Source organism: Lagopus muta, chromosome 19 (assembly GCF_023343835.1).
Source record: "Lagopus muta isolate bLagMut1 chromosome 19, bLagMut1 primary, whole genome shotgun sequence".
Classification (NCBI taxonomy): Eukaryota; Metazoa; Chordata; class Aves; order Galliformes; family Phasianidae; genus Lagopus; species Lagopus muta.
Window position 1 is genome coordinate 8,687,107 of NC_064451.1, and position 23,042 is coordinate 8,710,148.

At 44.4% G+C, this 23,042-nt stretch overlaps 2 protein-coding genes across 4 annotated transcripts; one reads left to right on the forward strand and one right to left on the reverse strand.

Annotated features, from left to right (window-relative positions):
• Window positions 1-916: 916 nt before the first annotated feature.
• On the reverse strand, window positions 917-9,349 carry NDUFA8 (NADH:ubiquinone oxidoreductase subunit A8). Of its 2 annotated transcripts, XM_048966299.1 has the most exons (5): window positions 9,232-9,349; window positions 8,956-9,119; window positions 8,043-8,208; window positions 7,413-7,584; window positions 917-4,079 (listed from the first exon to the last, which is right to left on the reverse strand). In XM_048966299.1, exons 1-4 carry the CDS (start codon window positions 9,280-9,282, stop codon window positions 7,447-7,449), a joined length of 519 nt encoding a protein of 172 aa, XP_048822256.1. In that variant the 5' UTR covers window positions 9,283-9,349; the 3' UTR covers window positions 917-4,079; window positions 7,413-7,446. The 2 variants fall into 2 exon arrangements, with proteins under 2 accessions (XP_048822256.1, XP_048822255.1); XM_048966298.1 differs by lacking the exon at window positions 917-4,079 and having other exon boundaries at window positions 4,093-7,584.
• Window positions 9,350-9,394: 45 nt separating this feature from the next.
• On the forward strand, window positions 9,395-22,963 carry MORN5 (MORN repeat containing 5). 2 transcript variants are annotated; one of them, XM_048966278.1, is made up of 6 exons: window positions 9,395-9,494; window positions 9,601-9,748; window positions 9,825-9,936; window positions 10,395-10,526; window positions 21,517-21,632; window positions 22,640-22,963. In XM_048966278.1, the coding sequence occupies exons 1-5, from the start codon at window positions 9,421-9,423 to the stop codon at window positions 21,594-21,596; spliced, it is 546 nt and encodes a 181-aa protein (XP_048822235.1). In that variant the 5' UTR covers window positions 9,395-9,420; the 3' UTR covers window positions 21,597-21,632; window positions 22,640-22,963. The 2 variants fall into 2 exon arrangements, with proteins under 2 accessions (XP_048822235.1, XP_048822234.1); XM_048966277.1 differs by having other exon boundaries at window positions 21,517-22,963.
• The last annotated feature ends 79 nt before the right edge of the window (window positions 22,964-23,042 follow it).

Consider the following 23,042-nt stretch of genomic DNA (forward strand, 5'->3'; position numbering starts at 1 on the left):
TCCCCTGGTGGGCGATGCCAGGGCAGGGCCCAGTGCCTGCAGAGGGGACGTGGGGACAGCAGCGGCACCAGCACCGCGGGGCACAGCCGTGCTGGAAGAAGCAGCAAGGCACAGCGGTGCAGGGGCTGGGGCACAACGGAGCACAATTTGCTGCCTGAAGTACCGACCTGTCTGGCCAACAGCAAGGCAGTAACAAGCTGGGAGTGTTTGGTGCAAAGGAAGGAAATGGAAGAATTAAATCCACAGAATTTCCCTGCTTTTGTTCTCCCTCCCGCCTCCGCTCTCCTCCTTGGCCGCTGGTTCTTCTTGCGTAGGGCTCAGTCCTACCCAAGCGAGCTGGAAACGGGGTCCATCAGCTGAAAGCAATTTACTTTGAAATCCAGCTGCCAGATTTTCCTTCATTTGTTTACTTTAAAATGCTTTTTTAAAAGCCAAAGTACACAAGGCAGCCAAATTGCTGACATGTGTGCCGGGCCGGTACCCTGCAAACGCTGCATTCTTTCATGTCCTCCTGGGCTCAAATCCACTCATGTTTATTTAAAATACATAGAACACTTCAGCACTATTAAGGACCATGTTCTATAGTAAATGGAAAAAGATTTCCTCACAGGCCAGGAGGAGAGGGAAAGAATCACTTCAATTCAGTTTTGTTCTGCAGCACTCTGCCCAGCCACCCACAGCTCACCATTGCACTCAGCCTGGCGCCAGCACCCAGCAGCACCAGGGCCGTGGCAGCCACCATCCTCCACAGCACCGTGCACTTGGAGTGCCTGGGCTTGAGCCTTCCCCCAGGGATGCATTGGGCAGCAGCGCCTGAAAAAAGCCAGGGCTGGAGGTTCACTGCTGCTCCTGAGCATCTCAAGCATCCTGATGCACCAGGAGGTGGAACAGGCAGAGAACAGGCCAGAGCCACTTGGTTTATTACAGACGGCACAGAGCACCTCTCTATATGTGACAAAGATGCTGGCACAGAGAGCAAGTATTTTTAAGGACAATAACAGGAAAAAGGAGGTAAATGTAGAAGTAAATAATCAAAATTAGAACCTTAAAGCACATTCGTAATGCAAATATTTAGGGAAGGAAGGAGTGTGGGATGGGAGTTTTCTACTAAGGCTGTTGCTCCCTAAGCTATTCACCTATGGTTGACAGGGCCTGAATTCCACAGGGTAATGTAAGGATGTACATCAGAAAATGAAAATGTCAACATACAGCAAATAAATCCTCCAGGCTGTTGTCACTGCTCAACCACAAATAAGACAGAATAGCAGCAAACATGAAAAGAAGAAAGGAAGACTTACATTTCTAGTTCAGTGATCTGCTACCACCAGCAGAGATGGACAGTTGTGTCGTGAGTGTGCTAGCACACCTCTGGCAGACATTCCTAAAAGAACATGCTACTGATGCAGCCAGAATTGGTCTGTTCTGTTTTGCAGCAAAAAAATACAAGAAAGCAGAAACCTCCACTTATTAACTGTTAATAATTTAGAGTACAGCACCTTCATAGTTTTATCGTAATTAGCCAGACTAGTAAATCTTCAAAAGGATTTCTGCAGCGGAATTCCCAGACTATAATTATGTCATGCCCTTAACACAACTGGTTTCACTCATGGTTGGAAGAAACAAAGGCGCTAAGCAAGTGATGATGGGGAGCAGAAAAGGGTTTGCAAGGACAAGCACTGAGCACTGGTACTACACATGCCCTGGGGACTTCCACTTCTGCAAAATAATTCCTCTGGTTCCTGGGCTCCCTGCACACATTCCCACATATTACACCACTGCAAGAACTGTTCAGATCTGAAAGCTGGCTTTTACCCTTACAAACACTGTAAGATAGAGATCCGCACTGTTCAGCACAGGGAAACACTCTTCCAGGACTGCTCAAAATGCACTCTGTGCTCAGGGTACCACTTCTCACCTCCAGTTTCTCTAACAGGGACATCTCTGTTCCCTGCCAGTGTGGGCAGCACCTGCAGAGCTAAGAGGTTTATCAGTTGCAGGGCTAAGTGAGGACGGTAGAGCTGTGCACAGACCCTTTTGCTAGCTCTGGGGAAGGAGAGCAGTGAGCAGGGTTTGTGCCTGTCCTGGCCAAATGCAACTTTGCTCAATACCCCTGCAAGGCACTTTACAAGGACAAAGATGGTAAACAAGCAGAGAGCTCTGTGCCAGGTGGAACCACCCAGAGCAGAGAGGGAAGGGACGTGCCGTGCCCTAAGGCCACACAGGAGACAGCAGCAGGCAGGAGGGGCAGCTGGGCTGCCTGTCCCCTGCGCAGGGCTCTGCCCTCCAGCCCACACTGCTCCCAGATCGTTCCGTTCTTTCCCCTTTGCAGCACACTGGTGTAAAAGCAGAAAACAAACACAAGAGCCTGTAACAATAAAAGAGCACAATAACTGATAGTAAAGACTTGGCAGCTGTAGGGAGCCAAAAGCTTCTTGGAGGGGGTTGGATGGAAGCTGAGTTTCCCTCCCTGCTTGTATTGTATTTCTTTCCTCTGCCAAAATGTGCTTCCTGAGTCTTGGGCAGAGCTCTCTGCTGCTGACCCTCACCTTCCTCTGTTTAGCCTGGAGCGCAGGCTTGCCACGAGCGCCTGAGGCCGCGCCTGGGGACAGGCAGAGCCTCCCGCTGCGTGCACATGGCCAGGGTCAGGCCTGCTGTCAGCAGCTTCCTGGAAACGACAGCCAAGTTGGGCCACACCTGACTGTGTCCCGCAGGAGCCTGGTCTCTGCCCGGCTGCACGGCAGCCCACAGAGCGGCTGGGGAGTGATTAGTTACTGTGGCTGATGCTGAAGGGCTCCGTCCAGTCCTTTTCTCTCACACAAAGACAGGTCACGTTCCACTTGGCACAGCTGTAAGCAGGCAGCAAGAACAAAGCAGAGGTCAGACAGTGCTCTAATCAAAGAGGTAATTCTGACTCCATTTAAATTCTAGCCCCTGATCGCATGGAAGCAGAAGCTTGCACTACTACTCATAAAGAACTGAACCATCCTCATGGTGACTCATGGTCCTTAACAGAGCTGCCATGCTGATTTTACAAACGTTAGAGCAATGCCTCAGAGTCAGTGTTTTGTAAGCTTTAACCTACCAACTTGGGAGCAGACCCACAGCTTTTTTTAGAAAGCTCCCCTTCCCCTGTATTTTATTTCCTGTCTTGGTGCCAGAATCAGAGCCAAAGCCAAGCTTAACAAAGCAACAGGCATGGCCATTTTTCCCAATCCTCAATTCCACTGATGAGAAGGGAGAAATTAATTTAAACCCTATCAAAACAGAAAAAGCTGTTTGCTATTTTGTGCTGCAGAACAGTGTTAACAAAACACTTGCTTTATCCATTCGCGTTTGCCAGTCCAGCCAAGAATACAAGAACACGCAGGTCTGAATCCTTTTGTTTGAGCATCTGCAATAGACAGATGCTGACAAACGTGATCTAAGCTATTTCCTAGGCAGTGAGGGCAGCAGGAACAAGGAGATGCCTGGGATGCAGGCAAGATAGAAAGGCTTTTCTCCTATTAAGCGCTCTTCTTGTTTTGCTTTCAGTCCTCTTGTTCCTGGATCCAGTCAGATAAAGCAACTCTTCACTTCCAGCAGTTTCTGCTTGTGTCCCAGCCCTGCAACAGCCTGGAGCAGCTCCCACACAGCCAGCAGGCTCAGAACACACAGCACTGCTGTCATCACAGACATCACACATAAGAGGAACCTGCACCAATGCACACGTTAGGCTTGCCAACACTTTTGCAAGACCGTTTGCTAAGGTCACGTCCATCTTTAATAGAGCAAATGATGTGTTTTTACATGAAGTTAAATACTGCAGTCAATCTGCTTCCTGTGTTTGACTCTCACCACCACCAGCACTGGCCCAGCAGGTTCAGAACCGTGCACCATCCTGCTCTCTGCAGCACCAGGCTCACTCCTTCTCTGGATTCAGAGGAGCAATAAATCACACTGAGATTTCTCAACCTCTATCTACTTTGGCTGTCTTAATATCCTTAACTTGTATCAAACATAATTGACGCAATCACGACTTTTTCAACATCATTTTCCTTCCTCTTCTTGCTTCACACTCAATTCAGGAATGGGTTTTTCTTCTATGTGAAGGAGAAAAAAAAAAAAAAAGATAGTTGAAGCAATGCTTAAGTGAATTTTGTAACAAAAAGAATATTTAATCAAGTTACTATCAGCAATACTGAGCTAGCCTTAGGACTTCCATGATAACAAGATCTCCATACAAATACCCAAAGATCAGCTTGAAGCAGCCACAAGAGGGAGTCTTAAATCTCTTATTAATATCCAGATAGATTCTACTTTCAAAACGTTTAGTGCAGGAGCAAGCCTTCAAAAAACAAAGTTACTGTGAACTCCCAGTTTGCTCTCTGCTTTCACAGAAATATCCTTATTCTGATGATGAAGATTCTTCAAAACCTTTGAAGCATTTTCTCTACTTATGAATGGGCAAAAAGAGAAAATTCCTCAGCTATCATGGCTCCATTGTAGAAACAACAGAAGCCAGAGGAATAATACATGCAAGGCTTTTGTCCTAGCAAATCTCAAGCTCACAAATGTCTGAGAGGCTAGTTCAACCTAAATTGAATCCTAGAAGTCTGTTTGTTGTCTTTTTGTTTTAAAAAGAATGAGTGACACACAATAGAATTATTAAACAGGCAGGAGAGGTTATTAAAAATCAATTCCTTCCCACTGCTTTCTCAGATGAACAGTTCGGTGGCTGTAAGCCAAGAGGGTCTTATTGCTGCACTCCCCTCATTCCTGCTACCAAGACATCTCCAGCTCTTCCACCCTGGGAAAGGAGCAGAACCATGTGGAAGCAGGGATATCAAGCTGCCAGACATACCTTGCAGGGTGCTTTCCCTTTGGAACAATGTCGTGATGCTGGTACCTCACAGTAAGCACACCCCTCCCTTCCAAAGACTAGAAATTGCACTAGGATTTTTCTCTTTCCATCCACACTGAAAGGGACTGCTTTCTGCCCAATGCAGACCACGGCACGGGGCAGACTGCCATCACTTTGGCTTGAAGTTCTATTAATTTCACACACGATTAAAAGCTCTGGCAGAGCTTAGAGCCTACAGCATAACAAATAACATTTCTCACATTGCCAGTAAAATATCTGCATTGAATCTGCGTGCATTTGCTCTCCATCTGCCAAAAAAACGTCACGATACATTCCTCAAAAACAGTTTTATGGTCTTTACTCAATCTTGACATTCACTTGTTCTAAAGTTTCCAAAAAAACATTACAGCTCCAAAGGGACAATCTACATTTGAGTAAAGCCACACAACAACTCTCAACAGAAATAGCTACATGCAGGCACTGTCCAAAGCACCAAGAAACAGATCTCTGGCAAGACTTCTTGCAGAGATTCAGCCAAGAGATAAAATCCATGAACTAATTACCTCAAAGAAGTTAATGGAAGAAGTGCCCACAGTGCAGCTGAATTGCACTTGACTTTACGATCACTTCATTATCCTCCTCTGCTGTACTCTTTGTAAATTCACCTTCCCACTCCTGCATGAAACTCAACTGGGAATCTAAGAAAGCAGTTAATTCTGACTTTTAAACAAGGCCAACAGATAACTACAGGATCAACAGCCTGCAATCCAAAACATAGGAGATTCAGCTGGCAGGAGAGATGCCTAGACTTAAACTGTTGGGGTTACAGCTTCAATCTTTTTTCCCCCCACTTACAGTACTTCCCCCCCCCATACAGTACTAGCCAATGTAAGCATGGGATTTTTAAACACATCCCCCCCACCTACTTACCAATGTCATTCTTTTCAGAATGAATTTAACAGGGAAAAAAAAAACCACCTAAACCTCTAACTATGATCAGGAGCTGACTACAGGATGTCCACTCAAAAGCAAATGTTCAGTTCCAAAATGTTTCATACAATATGCTGACAATTTAAAGCTATTACTTACTATGTCTTGCTAATATATAAAATATATTTTTGTAAGGTTGCCCAAGTAATGGAATGGGTCAACAAGATTAGATGCAATACATGTTAACATCACAGGAACATGCATCTTCTACTTGATGATACTACAGATCAATGCAATTAGACCTCAAACTTCCTCTAATTTCAATCTCTGGGGAAAAGAAGTTATTTTTCTTCAGTAATATATGGCTGCTCTGAAATAACGGCAGTCACCTGTAAGGAAAAACTGCAAAGGTTTAGACACGTAGATGTTAAGACAGCATGATATGTACATTAAAATGCAAACATGTATGCCACAGCACCTGCCTTCTGAGTCTCAGTCTACATACCCAAATAGAAACCAGCAGGAATCCATCAGGCACACCATACACAAGCTATTTTTAGATAAAGCTTATATAATTTTTCCTCTAGCTCCGTGGATCCATGCTTCAGCTACAGACACATTAAGCTTAATCCTACCCCAAAGAAAGAGATATTAAATCTTCAGATCCCGATTTCACTGTTAGTCTGCTCAAGGAGTAAAGTACTGTTCAAGTCTTTGCTATGGTTCAGACTACACAATTTGGCCCAGGTCAAACTGAACTGCACACAGCTTTATGAAGACAAGTCCATTTGTTTTTTCTGACCTTTGTGATACAGTTCTTGTCATTGGAGGAGAAGAGCACAGGAAAGACTAGACTGATGAAATATAAGATTGGATACTGCAGAAAAGTTAGTTGGAGAAAGCTGCCATACTCCTCTATCAGAAAGAATCAGTGAGACAACGCTGCCCAAGCCCCATGCCAGGTCATCAGAAGATGAGGGACCTTCTTAAACCGCTTAACAGAACAAGGTCCTTTAGAAGACAGCCTTAAAGGAGTTGATTCACTGTGATTTTGCTGATGAAGTAGTTTGCATTCCCCATTAACAAAAACAAACAAAAGTAACCAACAAACCTGGCACGAGGTTTAAGTAGCTGGTAATGGGAAGGATCCTGTTATCGAAAGCAGTACTGATCTCACACCCATCAGAGCCACCAATTCAGACTAAAAGCTTGCTCCTAGACAGGTCCTGGGTAAAAATCTGCACAATTACTGGTTGCAAGATTGTACAGGAAGACATTAATGTCTTGTTAGCTTTCCAAGTTTACTTGATGCAAATGACAGGGTTCTCACACTGTTTTTTGATCACTTGAAGCAGCAAAGATGTAAACTATATTTATACACATCTCAGACATGGGCTGGCAGCCACCATCGAGCAACCATCACAGCTGGCATTAAGATGGCCCCCAGGACCGTGGGATACAGAGAACACAGAGCAAAGTGGAGATACTCACACATCATAGCAGCTAAGAAATACAGACATGTGTGTTTAAAGAAAGTCTGCTAAGTCACATAACTTTTTTTTTTTTTTTTTTAATCTTTAATCATGAAAGTTAAAGTCATACTCAACATGTACTGGACAATTTACATTTGCAATCAATGTACCTTTGCATTTCAGTTATGGCACAGCCTGCCCACTTTACCACGTCCAGAAAAAAAGCCTACTGCCAAAAGGAGAAGGCTTCAGCTCTCCTTCAACAGGTGGATTGGGCTCTGGCCTAGGTCTAGAATGATAGGCATTCTCAGGGATAGGTCGGTCTGTCTTCACTTTTGTGACCTATAAAGAAAAAGTAAAGAATTATGCAACTTCCTATGGCGTTTAACAGAAAAGTTAGGTTAAGGGAAGCACCAGCAGATCACACTAAGGACGCAGCATGGATTGGATGAAAGACTCCTACCTCCACTGTTTAAAAAAAAAAAAAAAAAAAAAAAAAAAAAGGTAGTGAAGGGCATTTTATACATAACTATGTCACAGGTCCACAAATGTGCGAGCTTCGCTGCTAAAGCAAGGATTAGATAAAAGTCAATTAGGTGGAGAGGTATGAGCAAAGTGCAGGTCTTCCAGGAACGCTAGAGAGTGCTGAAAGAGTCTTGATTTCTGATAAAGTCTGCAAGCTTCCAGTGTTGAGTTCATGTATCACCTTCTAAGATGGGAGAAAAGTTTGACACCAGGTCAAAAAAATTGCACGTAGGAAGAGGAATCTGATTACCCAATCAAAAAGGGCAGACAGTTACCTTAGAGAGCTGTCCCAGATCAGGTCTCACCCAGCCCAACTTCTCTAGCACACAGTTATCAAACACTGCCTGCTGCTTTCGGCATCGACGGAGCTCCTGCAAGTTGCTATAGTCAATGCATGTCCAGTACTCAGTAAATGGCTCTGCACAGTGTACTTTAATCTTCCTGTAAGAGATTGCAGAAAGAAAATCTTTGGCAAGTGGTATAGTTAATATTTTCCTCTCTTACTCATTCAAACCTCAATTTCTGAATTCTCCTCATTGCAATTCCTCGTACCCACCTAAGGCTATTAGAAGACAGTATATGAAACACCATTAAACAGAACCTAATGCCAGCACCACAGAAGTTTGCATCACTGTGGCTACAAGCAGGGATAGCAGCAACTTCACCAATATATGGAGAATGTTCTTGTGAAGTAGAAGGACGCGGCTCCCCCACGTGTGATGTTCCTTTGGTTAACTAACGTAGCTTACAATATACAGTGTTCTAAGAACTCCCAGTTACTTTAATGTTTTCACCTCAGAAAGGAGGAAGGCTCTGATCACTGCCCACTACAGAAGTGGAGGACATGCTCTGAGCAGGCTGAGCCAGGCGCTGTGCTGGCAGCCCAGGAACACAGCGCCGGCACTGACACATGCCCCCACCCATACTTCTATCATAAGAACTCAATTCTGAAGCTAACGGAGTTATTACAGTAGCGTGCACGTGAAACAGGTGACAGCACGGAATTTCAGCTTCTTTTCCAGATTTCATAATATATCTTTATTTATCTATAAGCAGCAAGGCACTCTGCAGCAGCGAGAAACGACAAGGTCAACTTCAAGCAGGTAACACAGAAGGCACGACGCCCCCCGCTCAGCGCCACTGCCCGCCTCCAGGGCGGATTCAGCAGCTCTGCGCACCCGCGCTCACCTGAAGAAGTCGAGCGCGCACTGGTTGACCTGCCGGCCCTCCCTCAGGCATTTCCGCGGGTCCTTCTCCTCCCAGCGGCACAGCATGAACTCCTTGTTGGGCCGGTCGCACTGCGAGCCATAGTGGTGGGCCGCGGCCTTCAGCACGGCCGAGCTGACCGTCACCTGCAGCGGGACAAAGCGGCAATAGGAGCGACCGCCCCAGCGGCGCCGAGCCGAGCCGAGCCGAGCCGAGCCGAGCCGAGCCGAGCCCAGCCCAGCCCAGCCCCTCCCTCACCTCCTGCACATCGAGCTCCTCCAGGGAGGGCACCTCCACGGTGCCGGGCATGGCGGCGCCGCTCTCCTTGAGCTCCCCTCAGCGCCCCGCCGACACTGCGCATGCGCCGCCGCTAGGAGGGCGGGACCGCGCGTGCGGTGGCGCGGCGGGGGGCGGAGCTCGGCTGCTCACCCGGGCGGCGGCGTTGCCATGACGACCGCGCCGCGCAGCGCCGCCATGGAGGTGACGGGCAGCCGCTTCTGCGGCGACACCGAGCGTGGCAGGTGGGACCGGCGGGGGGAGTCGGGACGGCGCGGGGAGAGTGGGACCGGCGGGGGGAGTCGGGACGGCGCGGGGAGAGTGGTTCCGACCGCCCCTCTTCTCCCGCAGGATGGAGGGACGGGGCTCCTACACGCTGCCCACCGGCACCGAGTACCGCGGCGAGCTGCGGGACGGCGCGTTCCACGGGCGGGGCGAGCTGCTGTTCCCCGGCGGCGGCACCTTCCGCGCGGTGTGGCACCGCGGGCTGCCCGTGGAGGTAGGGCGGGCGGCACCGGGGGTCGCGGCCCGGGAGCCGCCGGCTCTCACCGGGCACCCCGGGACGTGCCTCGCAGGGGAAGTTCACTTTTGCAGACGGCCTCGAATACGCGGCCGAAAGGTGGGATTACTGCGACGGCTACGACAGGAGGTTCTACAGCGAGATCCGCTCGGGGCTCAGAGCCGCAGGTAGCGACGTGCGGGGCCGCCCGGCACGAGGAGGCGGGGCCGGCCGAGGCCGTTAGTGCGCGTCCCGAGCGTGCGGCGGGGGGGTGCGGCCTGGCGCAGCGCCGAGAGCCGAACGGAGCGCGGTGTGCAGCCGAGGCTCGCGGGATTCGTCCCCGGCGCTGCCGTGCTCGGCTGGGGCCGCCGTGCCCTGCTGGCTCCGTGGCGCAGTTGCGGCACGGGGAGATGGGCGAGATCTTCTTACCCCGATCTTTCCGTGCATTTCTCCGTTTTCTCCGTCAGCAAAATTGTCAGAACGTTTTTATAAAACTCGTTGTCAAGCGACGATGTTGTTTTTATGGCAAACGCCAAGGAGATGTAATATTTCTTAGTTATTTTGAGCGAAGTCACAAATGCAGGTGGGGGGTGGAAAAAACAGCCAAAATAAAGCAAACCCTTTCTGGTTGTTGTTTCTAATTTAGGCATTTCTCAGCTTACCAATCTGGATCCTCCTCGAAAAATCCCAGCAGGATGTTACGACTGTGGTGATGGATTCTATAATCCTGAAACCAGAATTGTCACTGACTACGAGCTGAGGTTTCTCAGAAATGCAGGTATGAGAACTGCTTTGGCACTGTAAACCCCAGTCATGCACTTGTAGCTTTTAGGACAGGTGGTTAAAGCACAGACTTACAAAAGTGCTTTGGTTCTGTTATCGCCAAGCTAAAATATTTCTTAAATCTTTATTCTTCTCAGCTATTTATGTATCCCCAGAGTGGTACTGGTCACGTTTTGTAAAATTACAGTGAAATAATTGTATTCCCACTTAGTAATTTAATCTCAGGAAAATCTTCAATCTCCTCCATTACGATCTCAGGGAAAGGAATGGCAGTGAGGTGTGCAGCATTCCTCTGGACAGCTGGCAGGCTGTGTTGTGACCCAGCACAGGGCTTAAGCATCTGCTTGTCTTCAAGTGTGAGAGCAGCCCCTTTTATTTAAATGGGCTTTAGGGCTCATGTGTGGCTAAATAGGAAACTGTCTTCTCACATTCTAGAGCTGTGTTTTGAGACAAATCTGACAAAGACTGGGTCTCATGGATCAGTCCCCAAATTAATAAACCTTGATGAAAATCACTTCTCATGAAGTCAAAAGGGAAGCATTACAAATAATATGCAAACAGAAGAACCCCCAACAGCTGACACCAGGGTAACTCAAAAAGATAATCTGACCTGAAACGAGTGCTTTGTGTTCTGGTTATTTAAACTCTGTGTTTATCACCCTTTTCAGTACAGATATATATATAAAAATTATTTTTTTATTTTTAAACAAAAATGCTTTTCAAAGGAACCACCCCCCTCTTTTTTTCTTTTCTTTTCCAAATGTCCAAATCACAAGACCTGGTGTTTCTAGAAGACAGAATGCTGCATTTTCAGCATGCCACAGTTGAACAATTTTGTTGCTTGGAAACTCCCTTTTTCAGAAATTTTACTATTTGTTGAAAAAAATTCTGCTCAGCTCTACTTTGAAGAGCTTTTGTGAGTGTGCACTATGATGTCGGAGGAGGGAAGTGAAGGGGGGAAGCTGAATGAATTGGAGATACCATCTGCTATAAAATATACCCTATGATACATGGCCTGTTTTATAAACGTTGAATAAAAACTGATCTAGATTATTACAAATGGCATTGATCCAAAATACTGGAATGCAGTGGGCCTACTGATGAGGAAGATAAGCAACATGCTTTCCAAAAACACAGGAACCTACACAGATTAGTACAGGAGGGAACGCCTTGGAATTCAATTTATTGTTTTTTAATCTGTTCTTTGAACTCATTGTCCTTGATGACAATTATCTCAAACCCTACGAATTATATCAATCAATATTCACTGCCCAGAGCGGCGCAGCGTGCGGTCGGACAGCATTGCTGGAGATGTGCTTTGTGTGACCATTCCCTGCAAAGCCGGGACACAAAGTTAACCTTGTTGATGTGAGTGTGAAGAAGGAATGTGTCATGTAGGCCAGACCCTTCCTCTTAAGAACATGAACACAATTGAAAAACCCAGCACTTGCTCAACATCAGAGGAACACTTTCTGCCCCAGGAGAGATGATTCAGGGCACAAGGCCACTGTAGTTAAAAAAAAAAAAAAACTAAAAAAGCCCAGCTGTAAGCAGAAGAAACTGAGGAAGAGGCTGGAATGACAGGGAACAGATCCAGAATTACTCCATTATAGGTTGGGCAGGAAGGAGCAGGAAAACCTCCAGGCTTCCAGCCAAGTCTTGAAAGCATCAAAAGCAGATGGTAGGAAGCATTCAGGAAGTTCTTACAACGGCTTGACAGGTTTACCAAAACGACACTATCTTCCTCAGGTCTGGAAGCAGGCATAAAGAATACTCCAGTTCTCACCTTTCACCCTGGCCCTATTATGAAGCAATTTCTGATTGTTTCTTGGCCGTTTGGGAAACAGAGCAAGGAAGCATACTGCCTTGGCACTGACTTTCCTGCCAAACTGGCAGCACCCAGCTATCATTCCAGAAGACTGGAAAAAAAATAGTCTCCATTTACAATTGCAGAGTTTGCTTCCACCACTTCTTTGTCAAGATGAGTGTTCGTAGAGTACCGTAGAGACTGCTATTAAATTTGGCAAGCTTTGCATTTCGCTAGCACGGAGGTCTGATCCTCATTTACTTAAAGAGCTCTTACTGTAAAGCAGAGCAAAGGCCCATCATGAAGATATAATCAGGCCCAGAGAATGAAATGACAGCAGCAGTTTTGTTATACTTTAGCAAAGTTTTCCAAATTCTCATTGCAGTCTTGCAGTTATTACTCCATCCCCAAACCTCTGTTTCCTTGGGGATGCTCAAATTTCTCTTCATTCTTCATATGATCTTCAATCTTTTTTTTTTCTCTAGTATTGCGAAGTACACAAAATTAGGCACATAAATAAGAATAATAATACTGGTTTGTAAGGAGATACACTGTTTGTTTTGAATAGGCACTGGGACAGGACTCCTGTTTCAGTCAGAGTATTCTTTTTTTTCTCCCAGAAATTGGTCTCCTGGCACCTCTGTAAGAGGGTTTAGTCAACAGAAAGACAGGAGGATTTCCCAAGTTTTTCAGGGGGAAGTAGGAAATATATGATGTTATGTTCAGTGCAAAGCAGGTTGGTAAAAGAAGAGAAATGATTCAAGTTTTAGGACCCCTGAATATTGGAGAGGCCCATCATTTTCAAAGAGAAAATAGTCAGAAATAGAAATCTTGTTCTCCGGAGGGAAGCACGATAGGAGATCGCCTGGGTCACCTCTCTTCTGATGAAAAGCAAAGATACTTCTGATGAAAATTGCCCTGTTTCTCCTGCAGCTCTCCTGATGCTGCGTTAAATAGTATGAAACACACTTTTGCTCTTTGCGGTATGAGAAAATTTGTGCTTCTACTTCTGCGTTCCATTTTCAGGTTAAATTAGTACGAGTGCAGCGCGTAGGGTGGCAGCTTTCTGCACTGCAGTCAGTATTACCTGAAACACGTGCATCTCTTTGTATGAGACCAAGAATAGGAAGACACAAAGCCTGCCTTTATTCTATAACTCAGTCAGGTCACTGAACTAACATGCATGTTACTAAGAGCAGGATTAGGCCCAAAAAGCCAAGGCAAGTGCCCACTAAGAGAAAAGGTTTTGGTGCTGCTGCAGTCCCAAGCCAGCCAGCAATCAGCCTAGGATTTCTAGAAGCCTGAACACCTCGTAGAAAGCAACAGGAAAAGACCTGCTGCTTGAGGAATCATTAAAAGCTGAAAAGATCAAGACTCGAGAATATTATTTCATTCTAGTTTTAACAAGGCTGGTTTTAGACCATCCAGTTTTCCTTGGTTTTGAGGCTGACCCAACTCCACAGGCAAGATTGAGAACGCCTTGTAATTCTAAGCCTTAGTAATCATGGACTTAGAGTTACCTCCCACCATTAATGTGGGATGGAGGCCTGAAAGGATTTAAAAGCAATTTTTTCCATAGTCAGCAGAGATGTTTTCACCCATATCAGGCTTATCCAAGTGTGAAAGTCCACGAGATAAATCTGCTACATTTAGGCTTCTTTGACTGAAATCTGATGCGACCTGAGCCTGGTGCTGCCTGAGAAATGGAGACTTTGACTTGTGTGAAGAACGTGGAACAGCCATAACCATCAATAATTGCACAGGGCAATATTTCTGCACCTACCCTCACGCACCCTGAAGAGCACGCGCACGTCTGTGTGCCTTTCTCATAAACTACTGGAGAACTGGGCGCAGGATGAGGACCTGGCAGTTTTTCAGGCCTGGGGTATTTCTGGAGAAAGACAGCAAGTGTAACTTGGAGTTGAGTGCAGTGCAGGGAAAAAAGGAAAAAAATAAAAATTAAAGAAAGGCTGGAGTTGGGGAGCACACATTGATGCTTCTTCACTGTTCTTCTTTGAAATCACCACTCTGACGATGGAGGCAGTGGATGAGCGCTCTGATTCCAGGCTAGTCCCCAATCATTGCCTAAGAATGTAGGAGCTGTTTTGGCAGATGCCCCTATTGCTAAGGAGAGGAAAGCCCCAGCAACACACACACAAGGGACACGGTATTTTTGTTCACATGAATTTAGCTTCCCATCGATTTAAATGTCTACTTACAACACAGGACCATTTAATCTTTTGTACATTTGTTTCTTTTTTATTTGACTTAAGACACTGAATTTAGATGAGGTTTGGTTCCTACATATTGAAACTCTTAAAAGCTCTTCAAATAATTGTTCTTTGGATACTTGTTAAGCTAAAGAAATCAGTTTTGATCGGCAGTAAAAGTTCATGCTATTTTAAGTGCAATGCTATAGCTATTTTCTGTTGTATATTTAATCATTTTGAATTATATGTCATGTAAAAGATTTTAGCTCTGGGGCATTTGCCAGATGGCTGATTCTGCATTTCACACAACAAAAGAAATAATGTTTGTGTAAAGCTCTTAAAAATAGTTGGTAATCAGTATATTCTACAACGAATAGGATCCAGACCTGTTTGAAGAAAAAAAAAAAGAAAAAAGCACACAAAAAAACAGCTTTTGCAGAAATTAATTTACAGAATTTGGTCTCTACCTCTGAGCTCTGAACAAAACAAATGATGTCCATTATTTGCTGATTTTTTTTTAACATTTGATAAGTTAACTGAATTGTAAATTTTATGTATTTTTATGTTAAATGGCAATTATTGCAATCCATTCATCTTTTTCCTTTGCTTTGGCTCACAAACTTATTTCTGAAAAAAGGAGTTTGTAAAATAGAGAGCCTATGCTACTCTCAATTTACAGCCATAGAGCATATGAATATGAGAAGCCTTTTGCCTTTCTTGCAACAACCAAAGCTCACATCCTTTCTGCGTTCTCCCCTGACTACTGCTGACTCCTCTTTCTGGCCTCTTTTATTCAAATTCCTCCAAAATACCTTTGCAAAAGTATTTTGTTTCTCTGCCACAGAGCTCAGCTTGCTTTCTTTACCCACAACACTGCACACAAGTCCATACAAATTCACCCTTTGGTCTTGTCTCCATCTCCTGTATACCTTTTTCCCTTGCAGCTGGTCCCAGGGCAGTTTTGCTGCTCACACTGGTATAAATCCTCCATTCCCTCGTACATACTGTCCTGGCACATTCTCAATTCTGTGATACCAAAAGTCTTGAAAAATATTATGCTGAGAGGCAGGTTAGAAATTTTGTTGCAGCTCTTTAACGTGGATGTCCAAGTCTCTTGTCTACCTATTGCTATTTTTACACAAGTAGCTTTTGTCCTGATGTGAGGGATGCAGACCTAAGTAACGCTCAGTGCTCAACAAGTCAGTTGTTTAGGGACCTAAACGTTAGGAGTGAGAGATTGTTTGAATACTGATGCAGAATGCATATTTATTATGTCTTGCTCTGTATTGAAGTCTGTTCAGGTGATGGATGTGCTTGGAGACCACTCATCCATTTAACCAAGAATATATTTTTATATTAAATTTGGCTTAAGTGCTTTAGTATGAAGCATACATAGATTAGATGTAAACCATATTGGTTCATGCTACAACCAGCAATGTAATGCTAATAGTGGCATCATGGCACAAGTTACTACAGCAATTTCAGTAGCTGTAGCTTTTGCAGATATACCATTCCTTGTGGTTTGCTGGTCTTAAAATACTTATCATTTTGGAAACCATGAAAGTTTTGGTTCCAAACAGTGGCATGCCAAGAAAAACAGCTTTGTTTGTGCGCTAGCCATCCGTTGTGAACCCGCTGGGCAGGTCATTCACAAGTCCTATAGGCACTCACATTCAGCCATACCACTCACGTGCAAACAAGTTTTACAAGAGATGGAAAGTTCATTTTTGGGCCATTTTGGAATTACAGTAATTAAATGTAAGTGGAAGGGTGAGAATTTGTGGGTGGAAGCAAAAGTTAATTGAAAACATGTTTTCGTTTTCTTGCCAGCCTTGATGTTGGTGAGGTCAGGCGCAGTAAGGAAAGCAGAGCTGGGGACCACAGGGGCAGTGGAAATGAAAGGGGTGTGCCAGGCTGAATCCACGGCTGAGATGCTATCACATACGGCTGTGATTGTGCAGTGGAAGAACATGATAAACTGCACTGCGGGTGACGGGAGGAGTCAGGCATGCGAAAGAATTAACCGATACTGTTGTTTACAACGGTGTGTGTGTGTGTGCTTGGCCCTCTACAAACAGAGAGGAAGCTCAGCTCTAGTTCAAGGATGGCCTATTGTAAACATGTGCTCTGATAAACCCTGCTCATGGGAAGCTGCTCAGACACCTGGCTGTGTCTCACAGCCACAGGCATGTGAGCCCCTGATGGAGGGACAATTTGGGGCACAGCTGCTCCCTCCTGGCTCCTATGGCAGCAAAGGGATGATGTGTGCTCATGCCTGTTCCCAGCTCTCCATCATGCAGAGGTGGGAACCAAGGATCTGAATTTTGGCACACATCAAGCCTTCAGTGTAGACAGAGCCTTTAAGACACCAGAGCCATGTGCAGCTGCACAGTGCAGCATGAAGACCTAACACAGAGTCAGACCAAAGCTATGAAAGGTTTTTTGGGATGGACAGTGTAGCTGTTTTCCTCTATAAGCCACCAAGTTCCAATTTCAGTGTGGTGCATCGTTCTACATACCTCCAGGTGGTTTCATGAGAAAGCACAAGTTAGCAAATCCTGAAGCCTACAAGATGACACTGCTGTTTGCTGGCAGTCACACACTGTGGCTTACAGAGCCTCAAGACATCTCTCACAGCTGAAGTTTCCATAAGCAACAGAGAAAAGCAATAGCTAGAATCAAGTCATTCTAAACTTTGCAATATACATTTAACTAGGCAGGTTAAATACACCTAAATTACAGTGTAATTTCAAGTCATCTCTCAGAAACACCCTGAAGCAAGCCCCAGCTTTTCAGCTTTTTCTAATCACGCTTCTGAGAGACACACGGAGCATGCAGTTGGGGAAGTCACTCTGGCCCCTGCTACACTACTTTCAGACTGAACGTGGAAAAGTAGGCAGATGGTTCAGACACGTTCACTGACTGAGCTCACCATGGAATAGACCTTCCAGCATTTTTGACAGAATTTACTGTCACATGGACCTTTCCCTAAATTCAGTCAAAACAAGGAAGAGACCTGCAAAGCAACAATTGTTAAGAAGGACTAACACAAGAGGTGCTACTTACAGAGCAAAGTAAGGCCAAAACGCTCAGCTGGGTCTTAGTTATATCAAAATGCTCCATCACAACTGATGCACAGGCACCTCGATCACAGCAGATCCCTGTGCCTTACACCCCAGTCAGTACTCCAGTGGGGAACAGACACTGCTTTGGGGATTAGTCATGCAGGTGGCTACCAGGATTGGCTCCATATGCTTTGCGTCTGCTTAATGAAAACAGCTTGAATTAATTACTTAAATTAAAAAGGAGCAACCTCAGGTTGGGCTGGCTGAGGATCTGGTCTACAGTATTCAAAATCTGTGTTGTGGGTTGTAGAAAACTGATCTTATTTTTGATTGAGACATACGGAAATAATTTGTGATACTCAGTCAATAGTTACATGTATTCTAGCAGTTCATCCATTAACGTCCAACTTTATCTTTCTCTGCTTCAAGATTTCAATTCAATGCTGTGATAAGGGTCGTTATATTTCACTAACTTCAGAGTAAATAACTTGTTGATGTTTACCATCTGAACACAGATAGAACGGATAGCTGTAACCTTTTCAGCCAAGTCTTTCTTCTTTACCTTCAAATTTAACCATCAGTCCTGTTTCAGCAAAGTGTGTTCCCTGAATGTATATTCTACTGAGGACAATCTTACAAAACAACAAAAAAAGGATAAGCTGAAGATAAATACGCTGACACAAAATTCAAAACACAACACGAAGAACCCCATACCTCCTAATTGTGCACAGGCTGATAATTTACCACTGATTAAAGAGTTTGTATTTTTTTCAAATCTTTTTTAGAGGGAAAATTACTTCTGAAGGTGAAGATGTGCTTAGACAATCATATTAACATATTCAAACAATTGTAATTTGCAAAATAGTAATTACAACTCACTGTCTGCTAGCATTAATCAAACTTCAAGGTTTAATTCCGTTTTAAATATTGATGAAATGTGATTCTCCAATCTAACCCTGGTGTTGCAGGGTTATGGAAGCAGCCAGTGACAGAAAAAGAGGAACGTGTAGTTAACAAGCAGCTGCCACAAAGAAGGATCGGCATCTGTGATTTAAATTGTTAGCTGCACAGTCAGGTAGAGTGTAAAAAGGGTAGTCAAGAGGCTGTTAAGTCCATTGCTGCCAATTACTAACAATCAGGGAGGAGCTTTAAGACTTGTTCAGTACAATAAACCCAGTTTGTCTTGTTTCAGGGGTTACTACTGAAGAGGTTGCAGCTGCACTGATTCAAATAGCCCTAAAACTACAGTAATTATCAACCAGTCTTCTTTAGTGTAGCAAAAGTATGTTTTACCATAGCTTAACTCTTTACATTCTAATATTTCTCTGCCACTTCTCCCATAGCTGGCCCCAGAGCCATTCTGATGTCTGCTTTTGTGGTTCTAGCTGTGCTGGATCGGTGCTTTCCTTCCCCTTACCTACCCCGAGTCGTACAGCACTCTCGGGTTGGATGGCAGTGCTAGGATTTGCTTTAGAATATATATTTTTAATATTTAGTCCTTACACCTATTATTCATTTTCATACATAAAGTTGACATCCATATAGCCCGCTCAGTTTTTGCAGCTGATTATTTTAATATTGCATGGGATCTGATCACAGCATAAACACTGCGAGGCTGGGGAGGCTGAAGGCACAGCACAGTCTGCCTGTGCAACGAAAACAGTGCTGAAGGAAGCTAGGCAAACCAAGGCTGTGCTGGAAACACAAAGCCAGGTGTAGCATCTGCCTTTCTCAGCGCCTGTAGCCTCGATGCTGTTACGTGACCACAACAGATTTCTCACTAGGAAGGTGGGCTGATTATTTCTAGTACTCAAGTGAACCACTTACATCATTACCCAAATATGAGCTAGATAGCGGTGATGTGTAGCATGTTTAAGGTTTGTTTATTCCTTCACCATGACAGAAATAGACAAAGTTTCATTTCTGTGCCATTACCACAAGCTCAGACAAAGTATTTTTTTTAGTCAGGGAGATCTCAGCTAAAACCACAGCTACCCGCACTGGACAATGTCTGTCATAGCCTGGGCTCACGTGATCGCCTCATTACAGAGCCAGAACACCTAGTGCATAGAACAAAAGCCAGCAGTTGATTACGGCTTTGATGTTGTTTTTAAGAAAGCTGAAGGACCACATTTGCATTCCTGCTGCAGCCATCTATGGAAGCTCTGCCCGTGTCAGGATTGTGTGGTCTGCGAGTGATGTTCAGCGCTCATCTTTTTAATTTTCCTTTTAGCATATTTTTCCAGGATTTATTTTCTCCTGATTTACGTCTGAACAAGAAATACGCCATTAATAGGGTCAGTCAGCATCAGCAGCCCTTCGTCAGAGAGCAGCTGCTGTGCAAGGAGCAGAGTGCAGGGAAACTGCTTGGGAAACATCCCAAGATCCACAGGCCTTTCTGAGCAGGGTCATCAGGGAAGTGTTGCCCTTCAGACAAGGGACCAATGCTTTGGCACATGCTTTAGTTCAGCCTGCTTTGATCAGGATGCCAGCAGAGCTCTCTGGGAGCAGCATCTTGTGAGAAGTGAAACCTGCACTCAGCTCACGTGAACAGAAAGGAGAAAAGGAAGGGGGGCAGCATGGAAAGGAAAGGGGAAAAGGGGAAAGGGGAAAGGGGAACAAAAAGGAAAGGAGCAAAGCTGACCATTCAAAACCCACTGGAACAATGAGTAAGATTTAAGTACATGATTGAAGACTCTTGTACACAAACCTAATTTGTCACACACTCTTCTGTTCACTTCTTAGATTAGCACAGCTCACTCCTTTTACATTTCAAATGCTACTACATCACTTTAACCCAAAGGTACAAGTCAAAGATTTCCATGAGAATTTGACTCCTTCCAAGGAAGAGGCTTCATCCTTGATCTGTTCTGCCCTCGCCCAGCAGGGCTCTTAAATGTGGAGGAGGTGGGATCCTGTGCTACACCAAGAGATGTTCTCAGCCCCAGCACCACAGCCTCTGCTAGGAACCATCTCTGTATTTAGGTAATAAAGGCTGCCATAAATCCTTAACACTGAGGTGAAAAGCACACATCACACACATCACCATGAGAATTTGTTAAGACAGCGGTAAATGCAAGCAGCAGCTCTAAAAATAAATACAGTTATTCTATTTTCCTTTTTCCAAGGCTTCCTGATCTACTGCACAGATCTGTTTTCCCCTAAACAAACACGAGGAAATGCTGTAGAACAGTTTTTGAAGACAGGACTGTTGAAGTCCCTGGAATTAAGACACCACAGCTTACGTTTGCCAAGAGACTTGTTCATAATCATACACAACATTTCTATTCAACCTCTGCAGGACAGCTGTTCTTTCCTACATTGTCTTTCCACACTGTTGTGCTCTGAGAATGTGGCAGACATGAATCCTAACAAGGAACACAAGATGGTCTAACATATCTCAGTACTATATCAGCTTAGTGACACCAATCACAACTTACATTTCAAAAGCAGCCCCATCAGAACAAGTGGAGAACTCAGGCTTTGACTGTTGATTTTTCTGTGCCTTCACTTTCCATAAACTGACAAGCAACACAGACCTGGTATTCAAAAAAATGCGTGTCTTCATTTCTGATCCTTTCAACGTAAATCCTGCATGTGGCCATAAAAAATCAATATGTGTTTATACACATACGTATGTGTAAATCTCACCTCCACCCAAGTTAACCTTATCAAACAGCTGAGTAATGAGAATCATTCCCGCAGAGCCCAAATCTCCCGCACTGACAAATTCCAACACAACAGCACACGACCTTTTTTAGAAACAAAAATATGTTCTGAGAGATGCCAGTGGCTCGGAGCGGGGTTTGTTCTCAAGGGAAAAATTGTTTGAGCAGGACCCCAATAATTCAAAGAGCGGGTGTGCAATGGTGACGTCTGGTGATCTCTTTCTGTTCCTTTCAGATGATGAGGAGCACGAGTGGATCACCAGGACCTGCCGCAAAGCTGAGGACGGAGCACCGGGGCAGAAACCTGGCCCGTGAAAGCTGGTTTTGCTAGAGAGTAACATTGCAGAGCAGGTGATGTGATTGACAGTACGTCTGATTTGTCACTGCGTCTTACATCACCCTGTCCCTACAGGAATACAATCTTTTTGTCATCTCCGTCAGCATAAACAAAAATGGAAATAATCGCTTAATCAGTCATGCTGAGAAAAAAAGCCATGAAAGAGAGCAGACTGCTCTCACAGCAATATTCCTGAGAGGTGTGTGTGCAGCACATACACACGTCATTAAGCCTGAAAACAATCTGTTAAAAAGAGTGCCTCAGATTCAGTGTTGAAGTCATTCAAATCCATCTTAATCAACATTATTTTCCCAGATTTTAGTTAGCTGTCCTGGTGAATTCCTTTCCTCTCTTTTTGCTCAGTACTTTGATATTGATTGATCATTGTAATAATGTACACCAGAGGTATTCTTTAATGACTGGTTTGCTAACTAGGAAATTATATCCATTTACTACAAACATTTGTTGAACTCTCCTGAAGCCGGAATTTAACAAAATAATAAAAGAGGAGAACTGGGTGGGTTGCTGCTTGATTAGTAAGCCAGAAAGTATTTAAAAAATAAAATAAAATGGAATTACATCATTTTCTGGATGTGAGTGCCAGCACTTCTACTTGCATTAACTTTATTTATTACACAAATAAGACATTTACAAAGCACAACATTAAAAGTATGTAACAAAACAGACATTGGTTTTACAAAAAAGTGCTTACAATTTAGTTTTAATTTTTAAAATAAATTAGTCTTGACTGTCCACTCGTTCAGAGAATTTTTTAACCATTGTAGCCAAGACATGCATAATTGCAACATGCTACAACAAAATGATTGGCTGACGAAACAAAACCAATGTTTCTATAGTTGGCATCCTACAGATGTATCACTGATAGCAGGGCAGGATCGAATCCTGCTCCCCGTCCAACCAGTGAGTTGTGTAAGCACCTTTAGCTGGGCGTGGGGGTTAACCAGCATGAGCCAAAATAAAAAAGAATTGGTAATCATCCCGTAAACCATTCCTATTTCAGACCCTCACCGTATTCAGTTACCTTATTCAACTCAAGTGAAAAGCCTCTTGCTGCCTGTCTTCACTGCATTTTTGTCTGCAAAAGTTTTTGGAAATAGCAACTGCAGAAGTTTATTACGTGGAGTCTACGTTGCTGCACCAGAACCCATTTGGCAATTACTGAATAAACTAAGAAAATGGGAATGATTTTACTTTATTTTTTGCTTTTAATCTACAGACAGGAGATGAATGCAAATGACCTGAGATAAGGTTTGGTTCAGTGGCAACAGTCAGCGTGAAATAGATCGTGAAACAATGTATTGAATAAATTAGAGGATTTCTTACATTCTTGGTACAGTTGAGTATTTTCCATACACATAATTAGCTCTAAAACTGCACAAGCTGAATTGCTTCCAGTTTTTGCA